The 20,305-nt window shown below is 32.1% G+C and overlaps 1 protein-coding gene and 1 pseudogene across 1 annotated transcript; one reads left to right on the forward strand and one right to left on the reverse strand.

The window, feature by feature from the left end:
• The window catches only part of LOC107502714, an 80,241-nt pseudogene that overhangs the window by 37,750 nt on the left and 22,186 nt on the right, over window positions 1-20,305 (forward strand).
• Window positions 2,678-3,655, reverse strand: LOC107499725 (olfactory receptor 6Y1-like). Its single transcript, XM_016124194.2, has one exon. It carries the CDS (start codon window positions 3,653-3,655, stop codon window positions 2,678-2,680), a length of 978 nt encoding a protein of 325 aa, XP_015979680.1.

Here is a 20,305-nt window from a genome sequence, read left to right on the forward strand (position 1 = left end):
ATACTAGTTTCTTAATGTCTTCAGCCAGAATGATATACTGCAGATTTGGCCATCCGTAATCGAGTTCTGGTTCTTTCATTTAACTTTTTATTATTATTATTATTAATTTATATCCAAGCTTTATTATCAACTTTTGAATGTATGTGCTAAAAAATTCTTTACAAGTGGTTGGGGAAAAAATGTGTGTATAAAAACAAGGTCAAATTATTGTGGAACATGAAAAGGAGAGTACTTCATTCCAAATTCTCTTTTGAAACCAAGTGACGGGAAGCTAAAAGACTAGTAGGGACACCTGAAGGTGTATGATAATGCTGGATGATTGGGTGTAGCAGTCAAATCTGGGGGTTTGGTAATAGAAAGCCTGTTGTTACACACTTCTAAACCACCTCCTCCAACCTAATCATAGATAATATAGATTTTTTTTCTATCTCTATTTGCTATTTCTTTGCTTTATTTCTCAACTTGTTTAAGAATTTAATCAGAGATTAGAGTGGTGATATTTACTTCCAAGAAACCTCCTAAACAATAGGTTATAATCTGGTATTGTAATCTACTAAATATGTATTACTAATACTGTTTAAGTGATAAGAGCGTATTTAACAAAAACAATACCAGGAATTTGTTTTTGATGTAGGTAATATTTTATGCATAAAATAATTATAAAACTAATGCATGTTATAGAACTTTTAGAAATTACAGAAAAAAATATAAAATAAATCATAACCTTGGAGAAAATAATCGTAAAGCATTACTTAAGATTTACTTAAATAATTTGTTTTTATATACACATATACATATCTATTTACCTTTAAATAGTTAAATTTTATAAATACATATTTAAAAGATTAAAATTATGCCATATAAGTTTACATTCTACCCTTTCATTGATGTTATAATTATTGAATATCACCCTTATTTTTTTGAAAACATTTTACTACCCACATAATATTTTACCTCATAGCAGAACCATATTTTACTTACATCTTCCTCTGGTTTGGGCTATTTCCATTGTTTTTAATATTTTATTAAAAATGATTAATTGAACATTTGTGTTTATTACAACTTCATGAATTACCTTCTTAATGCAGATCCCTAATTTTGAAATTATAGAGCCAAAGGGACTGAATATTTGCAAATGGACTTTCAGAGTTTGAAATAATTTATACAATCACAGGCAGTATGTATGATAAGAATTCTTATTTCTTTACAATGTTACCCACAATGAGTAATATTTTTTGTAGCAATAACCAATTGAAAAGTTGGGATATCTTAATGGTATTCAAATTTTTTAAAATATTTGTTTTAAATATGACTGAGGCTTTTTGGCTAATATATTAGATTCCTAGGGCTACCCAAAGTACTCAAACCTAGATGACTTAAAACAATAGAAATATATTGTCTAAGAGTTCTGGAGCCTAGAAGTCTGAAATCAAGGTTTTGTCAAGACCATGTTCTCTCTGATAGTTTTAGTGAAGAATGTTTCTTTGCCTCTTCAAACATCTGGCATTTTCCAACAATCATTGGCATTTCTGAGCTTTATCCCAATGTAGATGCATTATTCCAGTAACATGGCCATCTTCTTTCCTGTATGTCTTCACATTGTCTTATTTCTATGCATGTCTGTGTCCAAATTTCCCACTTTTACAAGAACATCAGTCATATTGAATTTGGGCCTACCCTAATATCCTCCATTTTACTTTGATAACCTCTGTAAAGACCCTATTTCCAAATAAAATCACATTCTGAGGTATTAGATGTTAGAACTTCAATATATATTTTTCTTGAGGAAGGCACAATTTAAACCATAACAACTACTTACATCATTTTGTTTATTATATTTATATTCTTAATCAGGGGTCCCCAAATCATAGACTACATACCAGTACTAGTCTGTGGCCTGTTAGCAACCAGGCCACACAGAAGGAGATGGACAAGTAAACAACACTTAAACTGTATTTGCAGCCATTCTCCAGCACTAGCACCACTGCCTCAGCTCTATTTCAGATCATCAGGTATTAGATTCTCATATGAGCACTGACTGGTCCCTGGTGACAAAAAGGTCGGGGACCACCATTCTCGATAATTTTTTCATTAAGAAAGTTTTACAAGTTATTTAATTTTTATTTTTTTCTATTTAAGGATATCATATATGATTATATACATAGTAAATATTTTCACTTCTTATTTGTTATAAATTTTATCTGCTGTTTTTAAAAGCTTTTATACATTATTCGTTACATTATTTTTATCTTTTTATTTTACTTTTCCAGGCTAAATAGTGTGTTAAGAAGTATTTCCCTAATTTGAGAGTAGAAATATTGTTTTATGTTAAACTCTTATCCTTTTTGAAATTTATTTTGGTTAGTTATATGAAGAAAGTATCTATCTTCCTCTTTTCTTCCTCCCTCCTTCCTCTTATTCCTTTAATCTTTATAACAAATAATTTTTGTTAAATGTTTTAAACTTTTCTGCTGTCCTAGAAGTAGAGACTACTTCTTTGAAATATAATTCTCTAGCCATTTGTGCATACACACACAGTTTGTGTGCACACAGACAACACATGGGAGAGCAATGTTAAAGTATTGAGGGTTGATTGATACCCCAAGGCAAGAATGTTGGAGAAAATATGTAGTAATCATTTCCTGATTCAAGCCTGAAGAGATACTATAATTTTTTTTTAATTACTCAAAGGCCCATTTTCCCTAGGTCCAGTGTATTTACAAAGTATGGTCTTCTTGAGGGCTGACTTTACTTCACGGTTCCTCAGACAGTAAATGATGGGGTTGAGGAGTGGGACAATGATAGTGTAGAGAAGAGATACCACTTTGTTGGAATTGTAGGTATACATAAGCTTGGGGTGAGCATAAGTGAAAAGTGTTGTGGAATAGAAGAGAATTACAATTGCCAGGTGAGAGGCACAGGTGGAAAAAGCTTTTCGGCGGCCATGAGAAGAAGGGATCCTGATAATAGTCATGATAATAATGACATAAGATGACACCACTACACAAAGAGGAATAGCAATGACCATGAGGGCCAAAAAGAAGTCCACCAGCTCAGCTTGTGAGGAATCTTCACAGGAGACATTGAGGAGTGGAGCGATATCGCAAAAGTAGTGATTGATACGTGGCGTGCCACAGTAATGAAGCCGGGCTATAAAAACCATCTTAATCATGGCAGTCATGAGTCCACAGAACCAGCATCCTCCAGCCAATGTACCACAAAACTGGTTGGTCATAATGACTGGATAGCGTAACGGATTACAAATGGCTACATAGCGGTCAAAGGCCATGACAGCAAGGAGAATATACTCAGTACAGACAAAGGTCACAAAGAAGTAAAGTTGAGTCATGCAGCCTTTAAAGGAAATGATCTTGTCATGGTTGAGGAAGTCTACCAGCATTTTGGGGCTGATGACTGTGACATACCACAACTCCAGGAAAGAAAGATGACTCAAAAAGAAGTACATGGGCTTGCACAACTGTCCATCACTGTGGATGGCTAGAATGATAAGAAAGTTCTCTAGCAGTGTCAGCAGGTAGATTGCCAGAAAAAAAAAAAAGAGGAGAAGCTGAAAGCCTGGCTGTGTTGGAAATCCCAGGAGAATAAAATGTGTTGTCACGGTTTGATTGTCTGTCTCCAGAATTTTGGTGATCATGACTGGCTGTGGGCACAGAAAAGTAAATTCCTTCTATGTCCCAAGTATCAACCTATGGTTATCGACATTGATAAAACCCACCACCAATAGCCTTATCATAGTAACAGCCCTCCTGCTTTATATCTTCACTTCCTCCTAAATTATGATTAAAACTGAAACTTTTTTTAAAAAAATGAATATTAAGGAGTTTATATATATTTTTCAAATTAGGCCTAGAAATAATTTGTCCAAGGTCACACAAAATGAAATTGGACTCTCCTGACTCCAAGTTCAATGCTTTTCCAGTATATCACTGTTGGCATATGAGATTGGCTTTCATTATACCATCCTTTCTCTATAGGCAAGACATCTCCATCTACTGCATATGGAAAGAAGGCAGGAAACTCAAATGTTCATCTCCAGGTGTAATTTGTATGACTCTGTAAAATGGACGGAATCTTCCTGTTATTTCCTTTTTTAAAACCTATTTAACAAGATTATAAAGCTTGAATGAAGCGATATTTTAGCAAAATTCATAGCAAATTTGATATATTTAACAAGTTCTCAGAGAACAAATTTGAACAGACTTTCATCTGATCCAATCCATTGTATAGAATAATTGATTAAAAGTTTGAAATAAAAAGTACATCCAAATTCCACTTTTGTCTCACTCTAGCTAAATGAACATATTATATAATCTATCGAAATAGATGGAAAATGCTCAACTTTACTACCTATTAAGGAAATGCAAATCGAACCGCAATGAGATAATTTTAATATCCATCCACATTGTCATAAATGGCAGTATTTCATCTTATGATTGAGTAATTTTGTGGTAAGTGAAATAAGTCAGATAGAAAAAGTTGAGAACCATTTGGTTTTACTCATATGCAGGATATAAAACTGAAAGCAACAAATGAACAAGACAAACAAAAACTCATAGACACAGACAACAGTTTAGTGGTTACCAGAGAAAAAGCAGGGGGGGGGAGGGTGGAGGTAGATAAGGGTAAAGGGGGTCAAATAGATGCAGTACCGCCAGATTAGTGCAAAATTAAGATGCAAAGAAATAGAGAAAAGGAAGATATGATGTGATATCAAGAACATATGACTGAGCAGTTTTATCATTTAAACATGAAAATTAGCTTTGAGCTTTGTAGTCATCGAAACAATTGGAAGTGCAGTATGATCACATTTGATCTTAAAACTCTCTCTCTTTATATATATATTTGTGTGTATATATATAATTATTGTATTTTAATAAATGATAAATTAAACTATAAGGAGATAGAATGCTTTGCCAAAAGTCACATACAATATAAATATAGTAAGGAGTCTGGGTTCTGAATCTCCAATGCTAGATTGGCTGAGTTACATCTACTAGCTTCCCAAGACCATTTAGACAGTCCATGTGGCAGATGCATGAGGAAGAGAGCAAGGCTCACATAGTTAAAAGCCTTCCCTCAAACATGAGTTCTACAAAAAGAAACCTGAGGAGGATGTGCCGAATGTATGGCAGCATTTTCATGATCTCAAATTTGCAAAACACTTTATAACATCTGAAAGCACATTATTTCATTTGATCTTCATAACAAGGGAGTTGGCTAAGACAAATGTCATAGTTTCCATTCGATGCAGAGATATTAAATATTTAGTTCAAGGTCTCAAAGCTAGTTGCTGAGTGACATAACTAAACTTAAATCTTCTTGGTATCTATCCAAAAATTTGAAAGAATTTAGTCAAAAAGATATATGTACCCTTTGTTCATTGGAGCATTATTCGTGGTGACCAAGACATGGATATAACCAAAATGTCCTTTAATGATTGGATAAAGAAGTTGTGGTACATATATACAATGGAATACTACTCAGCCATAAGAAAAGATAAAATACTATCATTTGTGATAATAGAGATGGATCTTGAGAATATGCTAAGCAAAATAAGTCATACAGAAAAAGTCAAGAACTATATGATTTCACTCATATGTGGGATATAAAACAGAAAGCAAGAAACCAACAAATGAGACAAAAAAAACCCCTCATAGAAGTGGTTATCAGAGGAGAGAGTAGATGAGAGGGATGTAGAGTCAGTCAAATATATAGTGACAGTAGATTTGAGTTCATGTGGTAAACACAAAATTCAATATACATGTGACATATTATAGAATTTTACACTTGAAACATATGATTTTTATTAACCAATGCCACCTCAATAAATTTAATTCATAAAAACAAAAAAGTTAAATGTATTTGAATTTAAAAGAGGAATTGAATGCTCAAATTTCTTTTTATTTCTCATTGTCTTTTCAATATAAGTAAGTAGAAGATGATCTATGAGTTGGTTATGCTTTCTTCTTCTTTTGAGCATTAAATTGTACCTTGAAAACAGTTTTAAAAGCACCCTATTTGAGAAAAATATGTTTAGGGAGTCAAGAACTAAAATGCCAGATGAGACCCAAGAGCCAAATAAAGATCCCAATACTCTCAACCTTAAACATATTTCCTAGCTACAGCTTTAAACCACCTCACTGTTACTTGTAGCCAACTCTTAGCTATTCATTGTGGTTTTAACTCTTAGAACCAGTGAGATTTTAGTTCAATCTTTTTTTTCATATAAGGGAGATGAATTCCATAATGCTTAGGTGATTTTTTCCATTGTAAAACAACTAAATGGTGGCAGAGTAGCAATTTATTGATAATAATGTTTTAGTTGCTGGCAAGCTTTAATCCCTGGTTATCTTACATTTTATTCAGTTTAATTTCTTCTATGGAACAATAATGCAAGTGCAAGAAGGACAGATCATTTTACATTTTAGCTTGGTTTGAACAAAATTCTAAACATTACTGACTCTTACAATCATGATTTTTCTCAAAAAGGCTATATTCCATAAACTCTCGTAATTAAGAGCCTATCATATTAGCTACACACACACACACACACACACACACACACACACACACACACGCACACAGCTCAATAAGTAAAAGGGATATGTTTATCTCTGGAAACACAGGCTCTTACAGCTATAAGGAACCTGCCAATTTTGTGCATATCTAATGCATAGATCCAAGTATTCACCTAACATTTGCCTGATTCTCTCTAGGAACTACAAATATCTACAAACACAGCCATCGTTTTTTTAAAAAAAGGAATCTCTGATTGGGAGTTGCAGGGCTTTCTCATGAGGAACCTAATGCCACATGTGTGGGTTCTGGTTCTGTCTCCCAGAGCTGCAAAGGATAAGTCTTGTTACTTTCTCAAATCATAGCTTTTCACTCTCTGAAAACAGCTTTTAGGTCCATTCAATCTCCAGTGTCACTCACTACCAAACTTACCCTTGTGATATTTAATGGGGAGCAATGTCAGATGGCTGTGAAGGATATATATGGAATTTAAAGCTTGATTTCATCCTGAAACAGTCAATAGGAATAACTTCATCCCCATGAGCCTTCCAGTGGAGAGGAGCAGAAGGCTCTGGCTCTGATTTCCCAAGGAGGGTACAGATGGCTTTCTTAATAGGTCATGAGAAATGATCCCAGTTATTTGCTGGAGTTAGAAAAGGATCTGCTCTGTTCTTTATGGAGAAATAAGAGGCAAGGGAGAAAACTTAATGCAATCAAAGGACTCATGGCAATGGAGGTGTTTAAAACAATTTTCATGCTAACTCTGTGGATAGTGGGCTGGTCAAATTGAGGGTCCCAGAAATCTCCAAAGTGAGATAAAGGTAGTGAGATTATATATATATATATATCTCACACACACACACACACACATAACGGTCAGATATGGACATAACGGTCCTGAAATGCCAATGGCAAGACATTTTCTAAAGGTGAGAAACATATTTTCACTCTTCGAAATGAATTTTAAAGGGATATAATTTTAGTCCATTTCCCTTTCCTCGGCACATCTTAGGAACAAATATGCTTCAGGTCTGTATGCATTGCAGTTCCCAAGTCTGTAGCAAGACAGGACAATTAGCTGTTATGCAGTGACCCCCTCTGTACCTCTTAGTTTCCACTCTGAATAGATTTTAAAAACTTCAGGAAAATAACATTTTTCATATTCCTGGTGCTCTACACCTTGTATAACTTTCCAAGACCATGGGTAGTGGATTAACTTCTATGGGAATCATTTTGAACAAAACTAATCTATGTAGTTTATCTAAGGATCTCAAATTGAGGATAAATGTTCATGTTCTGAATAATCAACATAGGGAAAAGAGACAATGTTTTCCTCACATGACACTATGAAGGGAAGTGGAATCTTCCTTTGACTTCTAAGGAGTTACAGTCATTAAAACTGCAACCACCATCACATTTATCAGCCTATGCCCTCATCTAAGGTAAAAACACATGCACGTGTTCATATACTTATATTTCACCCACCACTCCTCACCTAAACATAGTCCTTTTTTTCTGCCATTGTCTTTCTTTCTGTTTCTTAAGCAAGGGCACACCTGGATTCTGAAGTTTTAAAGGTATAGAGGTGAGCTGATGCATTAAATTGAGGTATCTTCAAGAGAGCAGACCACTAGGCAATTTTAGAGACTCAGGCTCATTTTGCCTAGAGTGGATTCTTACAGTAGAATCTAAAAATAACATGACAACTTATATTACATACCTCAATACCTCTGAATCTCTAAAATTTTCCCTATGACTTAATATACATAGATTCTATAAAAATCTTTAGAATAATTGAAATCAATCTATATATGTATCATGTTCACTGCCCAACTACAACCACACTACTTATCATAAGCTCAAAGAAGGCAAACTGTTTTTTACAAATAAATAAAATAAAAACTATGAAAAATCAATTATTTAAATTTTAAGAATCCCTTTATAATAATAAATTAAGAGCTGACCAAGATTTTATTTCATTTTACTTTTTCACTCAGCCATTAAAAAAAAAAGAATACAATCTTGCCATTGTAAAACATGAATGGCTCTAGAAGATATTGTGCTGAATGGAGTCAGACAGAAAAATACAAATGCCATATGATTTCACTTACATGTGGAATCTAAAGAATAAAACAAACAACATAGAAATAAACTCATAGATACAAAGAACATTTTGATGGCTAGCAGATGGGAGATAGATTAGGGAGTGGGTGAGAAAAAGGGAAATCATTAATAAATATAAATTAGTAGTTATAAAATGATCATGAAGATCATTTTATATAGCATAAAGAATATAGTCAATAATATTACAATAACTATATATGGTGTCAATAAGTACTAGATTTGTTGGGGTGATCATTGTGTTGTTTACATAAATATCTAATCACCATGATGTGCTCTTAAAACTAATATAATATCATATGCCAACAGTAATTAAACAATAAAAATAATATTTAAAAAAGAAATACAAATTAGTAGTTACAAAATAGTCATAGGGATGTATAGTATAAGAAATATAGTCAATAATATTGTAATTACTATGTGTCAGATGAGTACTAGATTTATTAAGGTAATCACGTCACAAGTTATAGAAATGTCTAATCACTGACATACACCTGAAACTATATAGTATTGTATGTAAGCTGTAATTGAAAAATTAAAATATATATATCTTTAAAAAGCTGGCAAATTCCCCTTTTCGCAATATCTGAGAATTTTCCTCCAACTCACCATTTTATCAGTGATGTAACTATGACTTTTTTCCTAGTCTTGTCATGGATGGTCAGTTTGCACTGACTGAAAAAAGAAACGCAGACTGGGAGGAGACAGGCAATGTCCTTAAACCTAGAATTGTGCAAGTCTGGTTTTTGTCTACGCTCAACTTTAAGAAGGTGTAGAAGAGCTATTTGTGCTTCTATCTGCCTCCAAGATACTGGTGTTGCATGAACTAACTCCTTGCTATCCTCGGGGAATCTCGTAATAAACACAGCCCTTATGAAAGCATTTAGCTTGTCCAGGGCTCAAGAGGATCCCTGAAGAATATTAAGGGAAAAACTAGCAATCTAAGTGGAAGATTGAGGTAGATGACTTGAAACACATTGCCATCCTCCCCCACTAGACTCAGAAAAGAGAAAGGTGAGGGGACAACTGTGTGTGTGTGTGTGTGTGTGTGTGTGTCCTCTTCCCTTTCTGAAGAATGGTTTCAAAATAATAAGATCCTCTAGGGAGAGATAGTGCTGTAACACAAGTCATTCAGCTAAAAATTAGAATGGTCTTTACCCATATGGATATGAGTACACCACACACACACACACACACACACACACACACACACACTCCAAACACACTCAGTTATTGTGCACATAAGTATCAACTCTATATACAAATGTGGCTTTCATGCATCAATAGCTCAGTAGATATGAACAAAAATATTGCATTCAGAAGACACCTGTATTTTCAAGAAGGAGAAAGAACACATATATTTACTCATTATCTCAACAAGCATACATTCAGAAGTACAGACAAGGTATTTGGAAAAGGTAGATGGTAGTAAAACTGCATATAAGGACCATACTACACACAACCATTATAATAATATTGACTACATTCTTTATGTTATGCTCTAAATGTCTGTAACTGTTTTTGTAACTACTAATTTGTACTTTATTCATTCACCATTTTTTCCCAGTCCTCTAACCCTCTCCCTTCTGGCAATCACCAGTTTGTTCTCTATATCTGGGAGTCTGTTTTCATTTAGATTTTTTGTTTGTTTGTTTCTTTTGTTCCTTAGCTTTTCATATAAGTGATATCATATGAATTTGTTCCTCTGACCTATTTCACTTAGCATGATACCCTCTAGGTCCATATATCACAACTTCTTTTTCCAATCATCTGTTGATTGGCACATAAGTTGCTTCCATATCTTGGCTATTGTAAATAGCACTGCAATAAACATAGATGTGCATATATCTTTTAGAGTTAGTGTTTTGGTTTTCTGTAGAAAAATAACCATAAGTGCAATTGCTGAGTCATAGGTAGTTTTATTTTCAATTTTTAAATTAAACTTATTGGTGTGACATTGGTTATTAAAATTATATAGGTTTCAAGTCTATAATTCCATAATCTATCATATGTATATTGAATTGTATGTTCACCACTCAAAGTTAAATCTTCTTCCATTACTATATACTTGACTCCTTTTACCTTATTTCCCTTCTCCTTCCCCTCTTTCCTTTTGGTAACCACTAAACTGTTTTCTGTTTGTATGAGTTTTTGTTTGTTTATCTTGTTCTTTTGTTGCTTTCAGTTTTATATCCTACATATAAGTAAAATCACATGTACTCGACATTTTGTCTTATTTCTATTTTTGATTAAATTAATTGGGGTGACATTGGTTAATAAAATTATATATATATATAATTGTACACTTAAAACCTATATATATATAGGTTTTAAGTGTACAATTCAATAAGACATCATCTGTACATTGCAATATATATATATATATATATATATATATATATATATATATATATATAGGTTTTAAGTGTACAATTCAATAAGACATCATCTGTATATTGCACTGTGTGTTCACCACTCAAAGTCAAATCTCCTTCTGTCACTATATAGTTTACCCCTTTTATCCTTATCTACCTCTGCTCCCTATTTTCTGTCTAGAAACTACTAAACTGTTGTCTGTGTCTATGAATTTTTGTTTGTCTTCTTCATTTGTTGCTTTCAGTTTTATATTTTACACATGAATAAAATCATATGCTTCTTAACTTTTTCTGTCAGACTTATTTTTATTTTTAATTTTTTGATGAACCTTCAAACTGTTTTCTATGGTGGCTGTACCAATTTGTGATCCCAACAACGGTGTACGAGAGTTCCCTTTTCTCCACATTCTCACCAACACTATTTTTGTTTGTTTGTTTGTTTTATTGATGATAGCCATTCTGATAGGTATGAGGTGATATTTCATTGTGGTTTTAATTTGCATTTCTCTTATGATTAGTGATATCAAGCATCTTTTTATGTGTTTATTGGCCATCTGTCTATCCTCTTTGGAGAAATGCCTATTCAGGTCTTCTGCCCATTTTTAAATTGGATTGTTTGTTTTTTAGGTGTTGAGATGTATCAGCTCTTTATAAATTTTAAATATTAACCCTTTATCAGATGTAGCATAGGCAAATATCTTTTCCCATTCAGTTGGTGGTCTTTACATTTTGTTGATGGTTTCCTTTGTTGTGCAAAAATTTTTAAGTTTGATGTGATCCTATTTGCTTATTTTGTCCTATTTGCTTTTCTTGCCCTAGAAGATACATCAGAAAAAAAATTTCACTAAGAGCAATGTTAGTTTACTGCCTATGTTTTATTTTCAGAGTTTTATGGTTTCAGGTTTTACATTTAAGTCTTCAATTTATTTTGTGGTTATTCATACGTATGGTATAAGAACGTGGTCTAGTTTCATTTTTCATGTATCAGTTCAGGTTTTCTAACACTTTTTATTGAATAGACTGTCTTTACTTCATTGTGTATTTTTTTCTTTATTTGTCATAGATTAAATGACCAAATAAATGTGAATTTATTTTTGTGCTGTCTATACTCTTCCATTAATCTATGTGTCTGTTTGTATGCCAGTACATTCTATTTTGGTTATTATAGCCTTGTAATATAGTTTGAAATGAGATAGTGTGATTCTTCTAACTTGTTCTTCTTTCTCATGATTGCTGTGATTATTCAGGGTTTTTATGGTTCCACACAAATTTTAGGATTATTTGTTCCAGTTCAAAGAAAAATACCATTGGCATTTTGATAAGGATTGCATTGATTGCATTTTGACAAGAATTGCATTGAATTGCTTTGAGCACTATGAACATTTTAACAATGTTAATTCTTTCTATCCATGAGCATAGTATAGGTTTCCATTTATTTGTATCTTCATTTTTTTCTTCAAGAACATAATTTTCTGAGTACAGATTTTTACATCTTTTGTTAAATTTATTTCTAGGTATGTTATTGTTTTTAGTGCAATTATAAATTACATCATCATCTTAATTTCTCTTTCTGAATGCAACCGATTTCTGAATACTAATTTCGCATTATGTTGCTTACTGAATTTATTTCTCAATTTTGCTAGTTTTTTAGCAGAATCTTTAGGGTTATCCATATATTTTATCACGTCATCTGTAAATAATGACAGTTTTACTTTTTCTTTTTTTAATAAAAATTTGGATGCCTTCTCTTTTTCTTGTCTCATCACTGTGGCTAGGACTTTCAATACCATGTTAAATAAAAGTGGTATCTGGTTCCTAATATTAAGGAAAAAATAGCTTTTCCCTGTTGAATATGATGTTAGCCATGGATATGTCATACCTGGCCTTTTTTATGTTGAGGTATGTTTCCTCTATTCCCACTTTTCTGAGAGATTTTATCGTAAATGGATGCTGGATCATGTCAGATGCTATTCTGCATTTACTGATATGATTGTATAATTTTTATTCTTCAATTTGTTAATGTAGCGTATCACATTAATTGATGTTTGAATGTTGAATCAATCTTGGATCCTGGGACTAAACCTCACTTTATCATGGTGTATGATCTTTTTAATGTATTCCTACATTTTGTTTGCTGATATTTTCTTGAGAATTTTCGCACCAATGTTTATCAGGGATATTGGCCTATAATTTTTTTTTGGTAATATTTTTGTCTGATTTGGGAATCAAGGTAATGGTGGCTTCATAAAATGAACTTGGTAGCCTTCTCTCCTCTGGAATTATTTGGAATAGTTTCAGAAGTACAGGTATTAATTCCCTTTGAATGTTTAGCAAAATTCACCTCTGAAGCCAACCAGTTCTGGACTTTTGTTTGTGAAAATTTTTTTGAATACCGATTCAACTTTTTAGTAGTAGTCAGTCTATTCAGATTTTCTGTTTCTTCTTGATTCAGTCTGATAAGATTATACATTTCTTGGAATTTAGCCATTTCTTTCAAATTGTCCAATTTGTTTGGCATATAATTGTTGTAGTATTTTCTTATAACCCTTTGTATTTTCATGGTGTCTGTTGTCATTTTTTCTCTTTCATTTCTGATTTTATGTCTTTGGGTCCTCTTTCTTCTTAATTTAAAAAGTCTGGTTAAAGGTTTATCAATTTTGTTTATCTTTACAAAGAACCAGCTTTTGATTTCATTGACATTTTGTATCGAGTTTTAGACTCTATTTTGTTTATTTTTACTGTAATTGCTATGTTTTCCTTCACCCATTTTCAGCTCTTTGCTGTTTTTATCTAGATCCTTTAGATGTAAGTTTAGGTTGATTTTTTTTAATTAAAATTATTGGCATGACATTGGTTAATAAAACCAAATAAGTTGCAAATGTACAATTCAAAATTTCATATATTGTATATGTATATATACACGTATGTATGTGTGTATGTATGTGTGTGTATATATATACACATACATAATTATATATGTATCATATATATATTTCATTTTGTGTTCACCACCCAAAGTTAAATTTCCTTCCTTCACCAAATAATTGACTCCTTTACTGTTATTTACCTCCCCCTCCAACTTCCTTCTGGGTAACCAAAAATTACAGTCCATTTCCATGAGTCTCTCTTTGTCATATTTGTTTATTGCTTTCAGTTTGATTTTTCATATGGTTTTCAACATTTTCTGTCTGACTTTTTTCTTTAACGTCATTACCTCAAAATCCACTCATTTGTCACAAATGGCAGTATTTCATCTTTTCTTATGACCAAGTAATATTCCATTGTATATATGTACCACCCCTTCTTTATCCAATCATCTTTCATAGGACAGTTTGGTTACTTCCACATCCTGGCCAACGTGAATAATACTGATATGAAGATCAAGGCACAAATAACTGCAGATAAATGTTTTCAGGTGTTATGGGTAAATATCCAGAAGAGGGCTTATTGGGTCGTATACTAATTCCATTCTTAACGTTTTGAGGAAACTTCGTACTGTTTTTCATAGTAGTTATACCAATTTACATTCCCATCCACTAGTGTATGAGCATACCTTTCCCCCCACAACCACTCCAACATTTATTACTTGTCCTGTTGATGATAACCATTCTAACAGGTATGAAAGTAGTATCACGTTGTGTTTTTGATTTGCATTTTCCTAATAGCTAGTGAAGTTACACATCTTTTCATGTGTCTGTTGGCCATTTGTATATCTTCTTGAGAGAATTGTCTCTTTAAGTCCTCTGCCTATTTTTTAATTAGATTGCTTGTTTTATTTATTGTTAAGTTGTATGAGTTTCTCATATATTTTGGATATTACATCCTTATCAGAGGCATTGTTTGCGAATTTATTCATCCATTCAGATGATTGCCTTTTTGACTTGATAATTTTTTTTTTTTTTTTTTTTGCTGTCTAGAAGCCTTTTAGTGTGATATAGTCCCATTCATGTATATTTGCTTTTACTTCTCTTGTCTTTCAGGTCAAATTTATAAAATTCTCTCTAAATCCAAGGTCTAGAAGTTTAGTAACAATGTTTTCTTTTGTGCATTTAGTGTATCAGGTCTTGTATTCAGGTCCTTTGTTTTTTGAGCTAATTTCAATTTAGTTTCATCTTTTCACATAGAATTTTACATAGAATTTTCCAATTTTTTAAGTATCACTGATTTTCCTTTCTCCATTTATGTTTTTGGATCTTTTGTTGAAAATTATTTGCTTATATATATGGAAGTTTATTTCCGGATTCTCAATGCTCTTCCATTGATTTGTGTGTCTGTTTTTCTGCCAATACAATGCCATTTGTTATCGTTATTTTGTAGTTTAATTTGAATTCAGATAGAGTGTTACCACTGGTCTTTTTTTTTTCTTCAAGATTGCTTTGGTTATTGGGGGTCTTTTGTGTTTTCATACAAATCTGATGATTTTTTTGTTTTATTTATTTAAAAAATTCCATTGAAATTTTGATTCAGATTCAATTAAATCTGTATAATGTTTTAGGTAATACATCATTTGATCTATTTTGATTCTTCCAATCCATGAACCCAGGATATTTTTCTATTTCTTTGGCTCTTCTTTATTTCTTGTAATAATGTCTTAGTTTTTGTTGTATAGTTTCCTCACATACTTTTTAAGTTTATTTTTAGACATTTTATTCTCTTGTTCGCAATTGCAACAGAATTTTTTTTCTCTGAAAATTCATTGTTGGTGTATAGAAGGAATATGATGGATTTTTGAAAAATTGATTTTGTATTCTAAAACTTTATTGTATTCATTTATTATTTAAATATATTTTAAGTGGGTCTTAGGGTTTTCTGTATAAAGAAGCATGTTATCTGCAAAAAGTGACAGTTTGACTTCTTCATTCCCAATTTGGATATCTTCCAATACTTTCTCTTGCCTGATTACTTTAGCTAGGACTTTCAATACAGAGGTAATAGATGATAATCTTGTCTTAGTCCTGACCTTAGAGGAAAGATTTTTAGTTTTTCACTATTAAGTAGGATGTTATCTGAGGTCTTGTCATATAAGCCTTTATTATGTTGAAGTATTTTCCTTCTGTAACCATTTTATTAAGTGTGTTAATCATAAATAGGTGCTGTGTCTTATCTAATACTTTTTCTGCTTTTATTGTTATGATCATATGATTTTTATACTTTATTTTATTTATGTTGTGTATCACATTAATCGTTGCATGTGTTATACCATTTTTGTACCACTGGGATGAAACCCAGTCATTCATGGTATATAATATTTTTAATGTATCATTGTATTGGATTTACTAGTATTTTATTCAGGATTTTTCACATGTGTTCTTTATTGGTCTATAGTTTTCTTTTCGTGTGCATTATCTTTACCAGGATGGGTAACAGGGTAATTTTGGCCTCATAAAATGAGTTAAAAAGTATTGACTCTTCTTTAAATTTATGCAAAAGTTAGAGAAGAATTGCTATTAAATCGTCTTTGAATGTTTGGTAGAATTCACTGGTGAAGCCGTCTGGTCCTGAACTTTTACTTTTTGGGAGATTTTCGATGACTGCTTCAATTTCCATACTATTGATCAGTCTGCTTAGATTTTCCAATTCTTTATGTTTCGGTATAGGAAGGTTGCATATTTCTAAACAGCTGTTCATTTCTTCTAGTTAAGTCAATTTGGTCATATAATTTTTCATAGTATTGTTATATGAAAATTTGTATTTTGGTGATACTTGTCATATCTTCTCTTTCATCCCTGATTTTGTTTGTTTGTGTCCTTTCTCTTTTTTCTTTAATAAGTTTTTCTTTAATAAGGGTTCATCAATTTTATTGATCTATTTAAAGAGCTAGCTCTTTGTTCAATTCATTTTTATTGTTTTTTTTTTGTTCTCAATTTTATTTAATTCTGCTCTAATTTTTATTATTTCCTTTCTTCTGCTGACTTTGAGCTTCATTTGTTCCTCTTTATCTAGTTTTTAAAGGTGTTATGTTAGGTTTTTTATTTGTGCTTGTCTTTGTTTCTTGACATATGCCTATAATGATATGAACTTTCCTGTTATTATAGCTTTTGCAGTGTCCCAAATGTTTGATTATGTTATACTTTCATACTATTTGTTTCTATGAATCTCTTAATCTCTCTTTTTATTTCTTCTCTGATCCAGTCATTCTTCAGTGGCATGTTACTTAATTTCCACTAATTTATATATTTTTTTGCTTTCTTTTCACAGTTGACATTTGATTTCAAAGCTTTATTTTCAGAGAATATGCTTGATATAATTTCAATCTTCTTAAATTTGTTGAGGGTAGTTTTGTTTCAATTTATGGTCTATCCTTGAGAATGTTCCAAGTGCATTAATAAATATTTAAACTGCTATTTTCAAATGAAAGGCTCTATAAATATTGATTATCTCCAATTAATATAATATGTCATTTAAAGATAATGTTTTTTATTGATTTTCTTTTTGGATGATCAATCCATAGGTGACAGTGTGGTATTTACTTACCCAATTCTATGTTTCTGTCAGTTTCTCAAATTAGTTCTGTTAGAATTTGCCTTATCTATTTTTGTGTTCTGTGTTGGGAGCATCTATATAGAGCTACTGCTTGAGATAGAGATAGAGATAGAGATGATAGAGATAGAGATAGATAGAGATAGAGATAGAGATAGAGATAGAGTTAGATAAAAGTTATGTTTTTATAATATATTGTCCCCTTTATCATTATGAAGTGCCCATCTTTGTTGTTTGTTACCTTTTTATATCTTGAAATCTATTTCATCAGATATAAATATGGCTACATGGCTTTTCTCTGGATGCTGTTTTTTTCGAATATTGTTTTCCACTCTTTCAACTTGAGGCTACATTTGTCCTTGCAGCTGAGGTGTGTCTCTTGAAGGCAGAATATGGTTGATTTTGTTTTCTGATCCAATCTGCTATTCTGTGCCTTTTTAGTAATGCGTTCAGTGTATTATATTTAGGATAATAATTAAAATATGAGGTTTTTAACATGATATCATTTATATGATATAAACCTAAAAGCAACAAATGAACAGGACAAAAATACAAAGACTCACGTATATGGATAATAGAAAAGGGGCAAGTGGGGAAGTAGATGGAGTAAATAGTGTCAAATATGAGGTGAAAGAAAGAAATCTAACTATGGGTGGTGAACGACGATGAAATACACACACACACACACACACACACACACACACGACTTACTGTTAAAATATACCCCTGAAACTTACAGATTTTGTTAACCAATGTCACCATAATATAAAAAAAGGAAAAAAAGAGAAATGTGAAATTTTTATTTTACTTTTATTTGTTTGTTTTACATCTATTTATTTATTTATTTATTTCTGTTGAGTAAATTTATTGACTTATTTTGTGGTTGCTTTGGTTAATGAAATCCAATAAGTTTCAGCAGTACCCTTTAATAGTAAGGCATATATATATATATATATATATTTACACTTTGTGTTCACTTCTCATAGTTAGATTTATGTCACCACATATATAACCCCTTTTACCCTGTGTACATCCACCTCTTGCCCATACCCTCTGGTAATCATTAGTCTATTGTCCATGACCATGAGTTTACCTTGTTCATTTGTTGCTATTAGCTTTATATCCCACATATAAGTGATATCATGTGATTTTCAGCTTTTTTCTGTCCAGTTTATTTTGTTTAGCATGATGATCTCAAGGTCCATCCATGTTGTTGCAAATGGCAGTATTCCACCTCTTCTTATGGTTGAATCATAATCAATTGTATATATGTGCCACAGTTTCTTTAGGCAATCATTTATCATAGGGTTTCATGGTTGTTTCCATGTCCTGGCCACCATGAATAATGCTGCTATGAATATCGATGTGAAAATATCATTTCAGATATGGATTTTTGAGTCTTTGGAGTAAATACCCAGTAGAGAGATTACTGGATCATATGGTAGATCAATTCATAGTTTTTTTAAAGAAATCTCCATGTCTTTTTCTATGGTGGCTGTACCAATCTGCAGTACTACCCGCAGTATATGAGGATTTTTCTCCGCATTCTCTCCCATATTTGTTATTGCTTGTCTGTTGATTATAGGTATCTAACAGGTGTGCGATGGTATCTCATTGTGGTTTTGATTCGCATTTCTCTGATAGTTAGTGATGTTGAGCATCTTTCCATATATTTGATGACCATTTGTATGTCCTCTAGAGAGTAGTGTCTGCTCAGGTCCTCTGCCCATTGTCTAGTTAAATCAATCTTGTTTATTTTTATTTTTATTTTATTTATTTATTTTTGTTATTAAGTTGTATGAGTTCTTTGTATATTTTGATTAGAACTTTATCAGAGGCATTGCTTGAAAATATATTTTCAGTTTCAGATGGTTCTCTTTTTTACCTTGTTGATGGTTCTTGTCTAAGCAGAAATTTTTAGTTTGACGTAGTCCCAATCATTTATTTTTGCTTCTACTTCTCTTGCCTTTATGGCCAAATTCATAAAATCCTCTTTAAGTCCAAGGTCCTTGAGTTTAGTTCTTATTTTCTTCTATGCAGATTATTGTTTCAGGTCTTATATCCAGGTCCTTCATCCATCCTGAGTTAATTTTGGTATGTGGTGATAGACAAGAGTCTAGTTTCAACCTTTTGCAGGTGGCTCACCAGTTTTCCTAGCATCATTTATTGAAGAGGCTTTCCTTACTCCACTGTATGTTTTTGGCTTTTTTGTTGAAAATTATTTGCCCATATAAATATGGTTTTACTTCTGGACTCTCAATTCTGTTCCAGTGGTTTGTGTGTCTGTTTTCTGCCAATACCATGTTGTTTTGATTACTGTCACTTTCTAGTATAGTTTAACTCAGGAAGAATGATGCTTTCAACCTTGTTCTTTGTTCTCAGATGGCTTTGCACATTGGGGCCTTTTGAGCTTGCATTAAATCTGTATAATGTTTTAGGTAATATGGTCATTTTAACTATGCCGATTCTTCCAATCTAAGAACACAAAATATCTTTCCATTTCTTTGTATTTTCTTCCATTTCTTTTAATAGGGTCTTGTAGTTTTCATTATATAGATCTTTCACGTTTTGTTAGATTTATTTCTAGAAATTTTATTCTTTTTGTTGCAATTCCAAAGTGATTATTTTTTCCACTTCTTTCTCTTACTCTTCATTATTAGAGTATAGGAATGCTATGTATTTCTGAATATTGATTTTGTATTCAGAAACTTTACTGTATTTGCTTATTGTTTCTAGTAGTGTTCTTGTGCAGCCTTTAGGCTTTTCTGTATAGAAAATCATGTCATCTGCAA

The sequence above is a fragment of the Rousettus aegyptiacus genome, unplaced genomic scaffold (genome assembly GCF_014176215.1).
Source record: "Rousettus aegyptiacus isolate mRouAeg1 unplaced genomic scaffold, mRouAeg1.p scaffold_m13_p_17, whole genome shotgun sequence".
In the NCBI taxonomy this organism is placed as follows: Eukaryota; Metazoa; Chordata; class Mammalia; order Chiroptera; family Pteropodidae; genus Rousettus; species Rousettus aegyptiacus.

Coding starts and splice junctions, on each gene's coding strand:
- LOC107499725 (XM_016124194.2), bottom strand. CDS start 3,655: ATGATCACCAAAATTCTGGAGACAGACAATCAAACCGTGACAACACAT.